Source organism: Cyprinodon tularosa, unplaced genomic scaffold, assembly GCF_016077235.1.
Source record: "Cyprinodon tularosa strain WSP-4 unplaced genomic scaffold, ASM1607723v1 ctg13, whole genome shotgun sequence".
NCBI classification, from domain to species: Eukaryota; Metazoa; Chordata; class Actinopteri; order Cyprinodontiformes; family Cyprinodontidae; genus Cyprinodon; species Cyprinodon tularosa.
The window spans coordinates 1035662-1049187 of NW_024038114.1; the positions used below are offsets into that span (position 1 = coordinate 1035662).

At 37.3% G+C, this 13526-nt stretch overlaps 1 protein-coding gene across 2 annotated transcripts in view; it reads right to left on the reverse strand.

Moving 5' to 3' along the window:
* LOC119778006 (oxysterol-binding protein-related protein 10) overlaps positions 1 to 13526 on the reverse strand; it is a 109835-nt gene that overhangs the window by 38537 nt on the left and 57772 nt on the right. For both annotated transcript variants that reach the window (XM_038277023.1, XM_038277022.1), the window contains one exon: positions 1190 to 1424. In XM_038277023.1, the coding sequence (XP_038132951.1) occupies positions 1190 to 1424 (235 nt within the window). The remainder of the gene's footprint in view (positions 1 to 1189; positions 1425 to 13526) is intronic.

Genomic DNA, 13526 nt, shown 5'->3' on the forward strand with positions numbered 1-13526 from the left:
ATCAACAGAATGAGGATATAACCAAACATTAACATGCCGCAATTGCTTACGATTTATTTTAGAAGCTATACTTAATATTTAGTCAACAAAACACCTAGAATATAAAGCTTTCCCTCCATAATTTACTCATTGCGGGACAATAAAGTGATGTTCGATTCTATTCTAAATGATTGAAAACACAATATCTACCTGAAAAGTCGATATTCACCCCAAAAATTAAGTCCAATTTCTTAATATAACAAACATAGTTTTCAGTTTTGAGTTAATTACTGATATTGAAAGGTGTATGCTCACAATAAGCATGAATGCTTACTTTTGGGCTTAATAGATTCATTTTCTACAGACATTATTCTTAGACCACACATGAACTTCTGGCAAACCCATGTTAAATTCAATCCAATCATAGCCAAAGATATTTATGAGTCTGTTGTTCTTTAGCATCCTGAACACCATAAATAGATTATAAATGTACATCTTTACTCGCAGAAAACAGGATTAGTACTCAAAAATTGATAAATGGCTGTGTCATATAGCTGGATGCTTTTAAGAAGTCCTTCCAGATATCCATCTTAGTTGTGATTGCCAAATAGAACCACCCTCAAGCTTCAGATGGTATAAATCAAAACATCTTTATTAGACCAGGCACAGGGAGGGTAAAACAAGGTGGAGCGCTGACATTTGAGGCAGCAGAATGGATTCTTCAGGCAGAGGTTTAATCTTTTAAGGAGAATTAGAAGCACATAGGTTTTATTTTAAAAATACCAATTTAAATTAGGCCATTTCTATTTCCATACATGCAGCTTAAATTATTTTCAATGGTTCTATGAACAACACTTTCATACACACCTCATTCAAGTTTGAAATTAATAGTGAATATTTGGCCTTTTGAAAGGGACTGATGACAGAAACAAAACCAACAAAACATGACAAACAGACAAAAAACCTAAATACACAAATGGTACAAAGATTTATACACATAAATGCAACATTCAGCAGCATTTACTGCAAACATTTAAGTTCATTGTATTCGTCATGCATGGACACGAGCCACAGTCTAACTGCCCCAACCTGGCTTTTCCATTGTATCTAGGCTCAGGAAGCAAGGACTGAAGAGATAAGGGGGGTGGGGTAGATGGAGTGGTTGGGGGTTCCACTAACAGTACTGGAATGGGTCCCGTGGTGGACTCACCGGACGGGGTTCCACGGTTACGATGGGAGGCATGAGACTGAGGTGGGGCCTGGCTGTTGTGACTCTGAGTCTGCTGCAGGATGTTCAGGCACTCTCCAAGGCAGCTAAGCGTAGCGGCAGATGTGGCTTTAAGGAGCAGCAAGTCCTGGTCCAGACAAGATAGGGGGCCTTTGGTTGGTAGAGAGTCAATGGAGTGGACAAGGTTCTTTTGTTGGCCCTCTGCTTGGGACATCACCTGCAAACAATCAGAACATTGACATTTAAATGCAACCAACATTCATATAAATCTACCACATCAAAAATGTCAGTAAAAGCTTTATGATGTTGAGTGAAGCAGGGAACATTTATCTACAGGTCTATTGGAAACAGTATGGACTTGAAGGTATAATATCTGTACTAACAACAGATTTCTTTCCAGAACGCAAGTTTGAGATATATGTACAGACGCATAGTGGCAGATTTTTTTTTCAGCATTTTTCATGCAGAACATAAGAAAAAGCAAAGAAATTAAATGTTGCAGCTATGACTGGTAAAGTTACCAAACAGCATAAGATTCATTTCCACTGGTTGATTCGATTTAACTGACTTGTTTTGTAAAACTATTTGAGATGTCTTTTTGTAAACTACTGATATTTAAACATCCTATCTTCTTAACACTGTTCCTCCTCAAAAACTGATCATCATTTAAGGCCATTCCAAATATACCCCCTTGCCCTATTTTTCACCCCTACTCTTAAATTCTTTGCTTTTCTGTGAGGGTAGTGGTGTCCCAATTCTTCTGTGCATGTAGGGTTAGTGGACATACGAGGGGTAGGGGTATGAATCTAGCCTTCCAGAAGAATGGATCTCAGAAACTGACTTGCTGAGGAACAGCCAGAGACAATTTCCCAGAATGTTTTACGTAATTTTTCTTAAAGGAAAATTCCGGTTTTTAACACTTTTAGCCCATTTTCTGTAGTGTCCAGGATGAAATCGAATGATCGACACCAAAATTTTGACGATTGGTCCTGTCTCTGCTATTTGGCTCATGCAGAATCCCCCCCTGGCTGCTTCAGAATGGCTTCCATAGTGCATGTCCGATAATGTCCTTAAAACAACCTTAAACGTTCTTTTTTTAAAATATGCTACTCACCGGGTCGTCAGCGCTGTTCAATGACGTTCCAAAAAAAGTTTCGTGAAGAAAAACCGTTCCTGTCTTGTTTTATTTAGCATTTTGTAAATCCCAGAACTATTTTTTCCGATACATCACAACCGCTTATAAACTTCCGCTTCCCGTTCGAATCTGAAGCATTGCACACTCCAGACTACTAGTTGGCGACGGTATCCTCTACCGTCAAACTCAAAGTCCAATATGTCCTCCTCAAGAATCCACCTTTCGTATTCCATTTTCAGAGTTTTTTAAAGTGTTTAACAGAGACGTTAGCACCTCGACGTCGGAGTACACAGAGTGAAGCAGAAACACTTGGGCCTTGCGAAAAGACTACAACTAAGCGTAAACAGGCCCCATTTCCGTTTCCGGTGGCGGAGGGATATTGACTATTCCAACAGAACTCAATGGGATTTACAAAATGCTAAATAAAACACTACAGGAACGTTTTTTCTTTACGAAACTTTTTTTGGAACGTCATTGAACAGCGCTGACGACCCGGTGAGTAGCATATTTAAAAAAAAGAACGTTTAAGGTTGTTTTAAGGACATTATCGGACATGCACTATGGAAGCCATTCTGAAGCAGCCAGGGGGGGATTCTGCATGAGCCAAATAGCAGAGACAGGACCAATTGTCAAAATGTTGGTGTCGATCATTCGATTTCATCCTGGACACTACAGAAAATGGGCTAAAAGTGTTAAAAACCGGAATTTTCCTTTAACAACAATGATTCAACATGAAGGACAGGGATTCTACACAGTGACTCAGAAATTTTTCTTTTTTTTACTTTTGAAAGCAAAAAAAGCTAATGGCTCATCATCCCTGGGTTTATTAGATTATTCTGGACAACAAAGGTAAGGTGAGATAGCTTGCTGGTGCTCAGACATGAGCAGAGGGCAGCTCTGGCAGAGGGAGTACCAGAAATGGGAAAAGGTGGTCAGCTATGCCCCTCTCTGGAACTAACTTGCAATAGATGGAAATCAAAGAGGACAGCAGAAGATCGGACAAGCCTGCTGGACAGGCTGACCACCAGAGGCAGTGGCTGGTCGGTGTCTCTGTTGGAGGTAGGATGATGAAACATTCCTTCTAGGGCAAAATTAAAACAGCTTTTTAAAGCTGAAAATCTCATCCATCCATTCATTTTCTGACACTCTTATCCCTGCTGGGGCTGTGAGGGGTGCTGGCGTCCATCTCCAGCTGTCAGTGGGTGAAAGGCAGTGTAAACCCTGAACAGGTGGCCGAAAAAACAACCATTCAATCACACCTAAGGAGAATTTTACAGAAGCCAGTTAACCTAACAGTGATGTTTTTGAACTATGGGAAACATGGGTGGACTGACTAAGAATCAGCATTTGGCTCCCTTTGGGGAAATAAAAAACATGATTCTATGCTGTTAGAATTGTTGATGTCACCAGTGTGAGAGAAACATGTAAGGAACCCAGGGTATAGTAATCGGGCTTCATTGTTTTGCTCTTTTCTCCCACTGAATCCCTCTCACCAGTGCTGCGGAATGTTTATCAAATGTAAACAGAGTTGTTTCAGCGTGTTAGATCAGACGTGACTGGCGCGATGTGTTGAGATGCATTGTCTTCAATGGTATCACGCAAATTAGCAGGTCAACCCGGGTCTGGTGTTCCACCACCGGTCAGTGAGTGACTGTTCTCACTGCAACTAAAAGGCGATTTCCCCTGGGTTTAAACAGGTTTTTTGGCCAGAGGGAAAGGGGTATTATGGTGGGACGTATCTTACATATGTGCACATGTACGTATATATGCAGTCACTTGTGTAATTAAACATCGACTATGTAGTGAGAGGTGCCCTTGTTCCTGGGGAAGATTATGAAGCCCTACCCCTTATGGCTTCAATTCAAAGGTGCAATGGTAATGAGTAAGGGCAAGTGGGAAACATTGGTATTGGGCCTTACATTCATTTTATCTTCTAAAATCGATTAAAACTACTGTTACTTTTTAAATTTATTTTGGTTGCATTTAAAACATACAGCCACGCTGACTTAAATTAACCAAGCAGTTAATTTCAAAGCAATCTTCAAAACGATTCAACAAATGCATTTTATAGTTTGTGCATTTAGAGATTTAACTCTAAACTTAGTTTGTCTGAAAGTAGAAAAAAAATTGTGTTTGACTTGCTCTGTGAATATTTATGTCTTCAATCTGCTTAAGGCTAAGCTTCAGAGATGAAGTATGGATGGATTATAGTCCTTAGAAGTCACGTTTTGGTTATAGAGGGCATTTACTGTTGACGAGAAAGCAAACTAAATAAATCAGAGCCTTAAGGCGCATTTTTACTGCAGACTCATGAATTGTAGATGTAATCAGTAGTTTGACTGTTGTTTCATTGCGATTCAGTGTGTCATCAAATCCTGGGAATAAAAGCAGTTTGAATTAATAAAATACAGAAGAATAATGCTCCATTTATTTTCAGGGAATAATGTTTAAGCTGATAATGAATTCTAATCTAAATGGAAAGTTTCATACAATAGAGACTGAGTGCGTTACAGCCATACCAATAAAGCTGGAAGCTGTTGAGAGTTTTCCCCCCTGATAAATAAAAAAAAAAAATGTGGCTGTGGTTCCATATCAGTTTTTCTAAGTATAAATCTTTTTGGAAAAAGAAAAGAAATATTTTGATTTTACATTAGTTGGTGGCTTATTAGAACAGCAAATGGCTGCGAGTGCTTTTTTTTTTTTCCTCAGTAACCCTCCCCATAAGTCCTCGCATGTGAGTTAGTTTTGTTTATCGGACTCACCCCAGGACAGTTGTAAGTGGCAGTCAAAGTCACTACTTGCATTATTTAAAGGGAAGGTTTACTATTTGGTGGCTTTATAGATTATGGTGGCATTTGGCTCAAAGTTGAAATAATCTTTAAACAGCAAGTATATCAATACTGAATCAGCACTATAACACAGCCCTAATACACAGTTACCTTTTTGTATTTGCTTTTTAACAGCTGATGCACTAAAGTGTTTCCTCCGTGCACATCTCCAATGAGTGTTGAAAGTTTTTTTGCAGCTTCTTTATGATTTGAGAAGCACAAACTTTGACAGGAGCAGAGCCAACTGCAGGTGTCCTTCTGAGATGTTGGAGCAGTGGTATCTTTGCCACAAATTTTAATATATCAGTGCACTTCTAGTTTATTTTTAAGAAATCAGATTCAAAAACACACTTCTTGTGACATTTTTTTTTTATTTTCATGTGATAATAATGCACTAAACATCCAAGACTTTAAAGCAACAAACTAGTCTGATTGTTGTAGAAGAGGTTGCCTTAAAAATGTGCATATTATACGGTATGTTATGTTATATGTTATTACCTAATAAGAAATAGATTTGTTGAACATGGTAGGAAGACTGTAGCATTGAAATATCAGTATCTGAAAAATATGAACACAGACAGAAGATACCTGGTTGTTGAAGTAAAAAAACAACAAAGCAGATGACTGGAATCAGTTTCTGACGATCATTAACCTAATATGAAAAGGCTGCTCATTAAATAAAGACATATTGTAAATGTCAGGGATTTTCTTTCCACATTTATTACATCTATAATGTTGGTTGTGTGTGGGTGCTGACAAGTGAACAATAAATTTGCTGACATCCTCCCTATCTAGGCTACAGGAAACAAGTCTTAAAACACCAAGACACCACAGTGAGACAAAAGCACTAAAAAAAGAAGCACATAAAAGTTTTCTGAGAAGAAAACTTTCTCAAGAAACACAGATCCCTCCCTGTGAGGATTCTTCTAGTCTGACTCACCTATCAGAGTCTAAATGTATCACAAAAAGGAACGAGACAACACTGGTTCTCCCTGGCAGGTAATAAGCTCCTCCAAGGTCTAATGAATTTAGGTTGTTTATCAGTTTGAAAATATTCTGTTCATTAATATTTCATGGCTTCACAGTCGTTTCATAACACAAACGTTGAACACAAATGTCTTTGTATCACAGCTGTTCCCAGAATAAAAAAACTAGAAAAACTTTGCATAAAGTTTTGGAAAATGTTGAAGATGTTATGTATCATCTAATTTACCCAGGCTAGTTTTCAGATAGAAGTTGGCAAACATTTTCATAACACTACTTTCCCCAATAACAGGCTAACAATGTATTCTCTTTTGTCCTTTCACTGATGACAGTTTTTTTTTATTTCAATAACAACTTGGAATAAAATATGCTGCACCTTTTTGGTATGAGATCAGTTCAGGGTCTCTAAACTGTTTTTGCTATCTTATTCTCTTTTGTGTCATTTGCAGCCAGTAATCAATCCATCCATCCATCCATCCATCCATCCATCCATCCATCCATCCATCCATCCATCCATCCATCCATCTATCCATCAAGCTATTTGTTCTTTTATCCATCCACCCATCTTTAAACTTGACTCATCTGTGTAAAAAACCCAAAAGTTCAAGTTTGTGATGTTAAAAACCTTTAAATTCATTTGAAGAAACATTATGTGTGCGTGAATGAATGTAGTGTAAAGCGCTTTGGTAAAATCTGCTGACTTGAATAAAGGTGCTATATAAGTACATGCCATTTACAATTTACCATTTATGGGGTTTTCTAATAACACTATCACCTGTTAACTTTGTGCTGCAAGCTGGATTGCTGAAAGATCTATGTTTTCAGTCTCATAACAAACCCATCTTAAAAGACTCACACTAATACGTCCGTCTGATAACAACCAGAGAGTCGGACCAATGAAATGCCACCAGTGTTTTTTGGGGTGGGGCATGTAAGAATGACAGTAGTCAGAAGGGTTTTGCAGGGACATTACAAAAATGGAGGACTCACCTGTCGACACAGCAATTGGTTTTAGCTAAAATAGTGACAATTTCTCATTTAAAGAAGGATCCCATCCATCCATCCATCCATCCATCCATCCATCCATCCATCCATCCATCCATCCATCAGTTTTCTGTCACGCTTATCCCAAGCGGAGTCACGGGAGGTGCTGGTGCCTATCTCCAGCTGTCTATGGTTGAGAAGCAGGGTACACCCTGGACAGGTTGCAGCCAGCAATGTGTGGATTAACTGTAAATCATTCTAAAAGAAATTGTTATGCAATTTATATGCAACTCATGATATTTATTATGGTTAATTTTTATTAGTAAACTGTTGGATTTCTCAAAGATAATATGTTAGCTCCACAACTTAATGTCAGCAGGAGTGCAGTGCAAGTTTGTTACTTTTTATCCAAGTCTGGTCAGATTTACCGCACTATACTACTCTTATAACATCTTATAGCAAATTGTTTTATATATATTAACATTGACAGCAGAACCAACCTTTCTTTCACATAACACCTTTTCAAATCTTTTAACAGTGCCATAGTGCGAATTGTGCTGGCAAACTCAGAAATATCAAAGGCAAGAAGAGAGGATGTGACGAAGACAAAAGGAGTTTAAAGCATGGATTGTGGGACTATCTGAAGTTGTTCAGACTTTCAGGCACAAAACTTTATTTCAAGACCAAAGTGACAACAGAAACACTGTAGGAAAGACTGTTATCTTCAATAGTGTAACAATACTGCTCCCATGGACGCTGTTTAGTTCAGTCAAAAAAAATAAATAAATAAAATCTGTGTGAAAGCAAGTCGCAACAATTAAAGGTGTAAATTTTCACACTTTAATCATTCCCTGGACCCTTCCCTGAACCAGACCAAGCAGAATAATGTAAGCGTATGGCAGGCTTTAGAAAATGTATGTGGTTAAAACAAATAAATGTCATCACAAAAAAACAGATACTTTAGCCATTCAATTCAAATTCAATTCAAATAGATCCCAAAAAGGAAATTTTTATAGTTGTCTTTCTTTCAACAATTTGTTATATATACTGATAATCGCTTCAGGAAGGAAGGATCTTTGGAACCGGTTTGCACCAGATCTGAAGAACTCTTTGACTTGGTGTTTATCTATCTTCTGTAGAGGAAGCTCACCGTCATCTATAATTTTCTTCACTTCATGAAAAATTCTTCTTTTTGAAATTATTTTAAGAGATTTTAGAGGAGTTCCTAGAACAGAGCTGGCCTTTATCGACTTTTAAGCTTCTTTATGTAATTTGCTCTGATGCCATTACCCCAGCAGATGATGGCAGAAGGATTCATACTCTCCACAAAAGTTATGGAAGTCATGCAGCATCGTGCTAATAATAACTAGAAGTTTACACAATGATGTCTTTTTATGATCATTGGATTATATCATCCAATTTAACATGCTAAAGTTGATATTACAATGTTTAAATCCATAGCCAAGGACAGGAATATGTTTTTGCATGTATTTGCTTCAGCTCTGATGTAATGAAATCTCTTGTTAGGCATCCCTCAAAGCATACTGTACTACCCAAGCAGGGTGTGGTTTTTAGCAGATCTAGACAAATATTTTTGTAAAAGTTATAAGAAAATCTTTAGTCTTGAGTTTAAAATTGGGGTGGTGACTAAAATTTTAACTGCAACCAATTGTAAAACTCTCATGATCAAAGATAAAGCAGATAAAAACTCATGCTAGACATTATCTTTAAAATATGTGCCATTCTATGATCTTTAAAATCACCTATCCTGTCGAGCCATGAACAATTATGAAATTCCATCCTCTTTTTTCTCCTCCTCAACTTTCGTTGGAGCGGGAATCTGACAAAAATAATTATTTCTTTGATGCTTGCTTTGATGTTTTTGTCCTGCAGTCAGGCATTTATTTGATCTTCTCATTGTACAGTGTTACAGAGTTTATCATGAATATTTCATCAAGCTTTTAGATGCATGAATGGGAAAGTTAGCCAGTTTTCTATTGTAAATTGGATAATACCACTTAATACAATGATCCCACTTATAGGGAGTAAATATAATTTCTAAGAAACACACAACCATATTTTAAAATAATAAGTACACTTTCTTTTCAATACCTTAATTTGTATTTGGAAAGAAAATGTATATTATGATTACAGGCAGCTACACTCTGAAATTAAAAAAAGTAAAATAAAAATGCGACATAAAAATGCTCACAAGTAAACAAACATTTAGAAGTTGAACTGCATCTTTGTGGCACTAATAATGTAGTAAATCAGAGCATGCCTTAAGGTCCATTAGTCACTGAAGGGGTCATTAGTGTGTAGCAATGAAAGTTGGGAGAGTAAATTTGTTGCTATGCAACCGTAAGAAATTCAGGGGAAAACAAACCATCCTCAGATATAACACAGCTCACTGGGTTTTGTAGCGTTCACTGACATGAAGCCACTTTTCTTGATACTAGCAAAACATGACATTTTTACAGAGCTGAGAAAAAAGGATTATAATCATTATTAAACTTTGAGTAAATAGAGGCAATGATATAGGCAGCTCATAAAAACAATGAAGAGAAATTGGAAAACATATTGGACATGAGGAAATTAAAAAGAAAATACAACGACAGAGTTAAGCATGGGCAAAAAAGGAGGTGAAAGACTGAAGTGCTCCAGACCACTAACAAAATTCTAACCATATCTGATGCTGTTATTCTGTAATACAGTGATACTACTGTATGTGTTTGAATATGAAATGAAAGATAACAGTATTTTGCTTGCGGTTGCAAAATTTTTTTGTTTTTATTTGTTTTCGTGATTGTAGATTTCTTTGCAGTCTTTTTCTGTTCCCAAATTGGAACAGAAAAAGACTGCAAAGAAATTATGTTTTATATTTGTGTGTTTTGGACTTTGCATCACATGTGTGTTTGCAGCTCATTTTGCCATTTGCTGCAGGTTTTACCCGTTCGCAGCTTGTTTTTTTTTAATGTTTCTATCATTTTTCTTTTGCAGTTGTTTTTGTGCTTGCGTGTTTCAGAGTTTGCATCATATGTGTTTTTGCAGCTTATTTTGTTGTGCACCTGTTGGCCGGAGGAAGGTGGTGCTGAAAGGATCTCAGTTTAAAAAAAAACAAGACGTAAAGATTAAGGCAGATAAGTAGTATTTGAATAAAAGGGAACTTACAAAAACATTGCAGAAAACAAAGAGAAAAAATAAAGCTTCTAGCAATACTGGAAAGAAACATAACAGATATATAAGGATCTGATGAAACCAAAAAATCATATAGGAGACAAGACCTTGGTCACTGGATGGAGAACAGGTAATCTGATTAAGTCCATTATATTTTGCTATAGCAGAATCTAAATTTGATCCCTGAGCTAGCAACACTAAAAAATGTTCTTTCATGCCATGTCATTTCACAGAAACTCTGCAGCAGACTTCTTAGGAGGTCCTCGCACTGCAGCATTTCTCTATATATGTCATCATTATCCTGCAAGGCAATCAGCAAAAAACTACCTAAGCAGTTCTGCAAGAACAATATGGTGTGATTCATTTCCTGAAACACTGAAAAAGAAATCTCTGTTCTTGATGAGTATTTACTGAATGCAAGCATCAGTAGGGAAGCATTAAAAGAAAGGCATTTTACAAAAGATTTATTTTCATCTTTAGGGGTAAAAATTGAGATGGCTGTGATATCTCTACTGACATGCTGCTGTGGGTATGATGACTTCAAAACATTTACAGTGTACTATCCAGGCCAAAGAATGAACAGGTTTGCAGCAAGGACAGATCCCACTGCTTTTCCAAACACTTCTAGAAATGCAGCCTTATGTGAAACCAACGAGAGGGGAGATATTTCCAAAAATAGAAGATATCCAATCATATTTCTCTGCTGTGAAAAAGCAAGTGCCCAGTTGTGTTGCTCCAGCGAGAGTTGAAGTGTTGGACGAGTTCACGACAGCTGGCTTTGACAGGCTGGCTAAAGGGAGACGGACATGAGATCTGACTCTCAGCATCTCGCATCAAGTAGGGAGGAAGATTTACACACGATTAGTCGAATGGATGGAAGGTGACAGCATGTCAGAGCCATCAACACTCAGCACAGGATCTCTCTGATGTGTTTTTGTGTCAATGCTGCTTCCACCATTTTTAAAACTTGAAAGTGTTTCAGAATTGAGATGACCAATTCCTAACTGGACCCATTTACTGAGCTGCTTTGTTTTATCATATGAAGATTTATATAAAAATATTTTATGAATATCTCTGAGCATGTAATATGAAGCTACACATACCTAAAATTGGGATGTTTTATGACATAGTGATGAAGAAAATACAATATATTATTTCTAAAGGGGTCTGCAAGAAAAGAATCTCCTGCAAGGGATTAATAAAGTAATTCTGATTCTGATTGTTACATTCTTTTGCTTTCGTTCTAATTTAAATCCTGCAAGGTATCCTATTCATACTTCTAAGAGTAAAGAAAAGTCTAATATTCATTCTATGAATGTAAAAATTTAATTACCGGTAATGGTAATTTTAAGTGAATAAATGCAAAATCAGATGACTATTGTCGACCTCTTTTTGAATAACATCTTCTATTTGTGAAAACCCTTAATAAATGGAGCCAGTTAAGGTGTTTTAGGAGGGGTGTTACACAGTTGTTTAAATGTAACTTACACTTTGAATTTAAAGCACTCTCTTATGTCTCTCTTACTTTATCAGACATCCTGGCAGCGAGTTTGATAACCAAACACATAAACACACCCACACACAACACCAATTCAAAGATTTTTGTAAATTATTACAACTGATATAACAACCCTTGTAGATTATGTGACCAAAGAGAAGAATAACTCCCTAATTTACAGTAGCAGACTACCTCACTAACTGTCGTCTTTTACAGACCACAGGTTTTTCTCCAGGACTGTAGCACCTGGACCGTTTAAGATTTCTCAAAAATCCAAAGCGTACCAGGAAGCAGAGAAAAAAAAACTTGCAACCCTACAGTTTTAATTATGGTAGTACCTAGGGCTTTAGCTGCGCTGTGACCATCCAATCACAGACCCGATTCAGTGGCACATCAGATGTTTATAAAGTGAGTCTCTTGAGTGACAGCGGTGACAGCCAATCACAAAAGAATAGAAGGAGGGCCAATCAGGAGCTCGTAAGCGGTCTAAACTCAGGGAAGCGGGGGTCATCTTGAGCTGCGGTTTTCTGCTTGGTCCTAGTGCACGACGATTATTGGTGTACTGTAGGGTAACATTGTTTTTGGACAGTAAAATGTGCAGGGGACCAAAAAATGACTTTTGAAAAAGTGCAGGGGACACGTTCCTCATGTCCCCCCCAAATTACTTCCGTGATGTCAAGCTTGATGCCTTCTCACACATGGCAAGGTATGCAGTTCATTCATTTAACAGTAGTAATGAGTTGCATTGATCGATACACTCATTCCAGGTATCAGTATCAGATTGAAAAAAACTGGATTTGTGCATCTCCACTTTCTAATATTCTGTCTATCATTAAAGCAACTTATAAATGCACTGCTTTGGTGTGGAGAGCATTGGTTGGTAGTTGACATTAGTATCTTAGTCTCATTACCCTATGCTTTGACAGTTAGCTGAAAAGCAAAGTCATGAATGGAAACAATGACACCACTCACTATTACCACCCTAACAAATGCAGGAATGTTGAAACCTACTATTAATGAAAATATCACAGTACAGGTACTTTATTAAATATTCTACATAAAATAAGTAGTAGTTCAACTATGCAAACTATGGTCTGCATCGTTTATTTGAATGTAGATAAGATAACTGAGATATGAATGATGCAAACACTTTTTCCTTTAAGTTCTCACCATTTAATAGGATCAGCCAGAACACATCATCACGCTAGGGCTGATAGAAGTGAGATGCTGCCTCAACAGCGTTCTTCTGCGGCTGAGAATAAAAATCCAACATCAAAAGTGGTGTTTCTGAAAATTACCAGAGACAGTGAACAGAAATCAACTGATCAACAGAGCCCAGTTTTCTTGTCTCAACTAATCTTAAACAGCTGGATTGAAAGGCTCTCTTGGTTCTGTTTAACTTGTCAGAAAAGTTTAATGGCCTTGGAGGAACAGCTGAAGAAAATTTTCAAATGATGAGGAGGAGGCGAAGGGAAAGCGAGAGGAGTGACAGTCGAATCAGGTCACAGTGAGCGATGACCCACTTCTTCTCAACCAAAACAGAAAGAATATGAATCACACAGAGCCTCCTTTTGTCTGTCTTAGAGTAATGCAACACACCAAAAGCAGCACCTACTGTACTAAACTATCACACATTTGGTAGATTATTTAAGAAAGCAGTCTGCTATTGAAAACTCATATTAGACATAGTTATATCGAGTTTTTTTTTTTTTT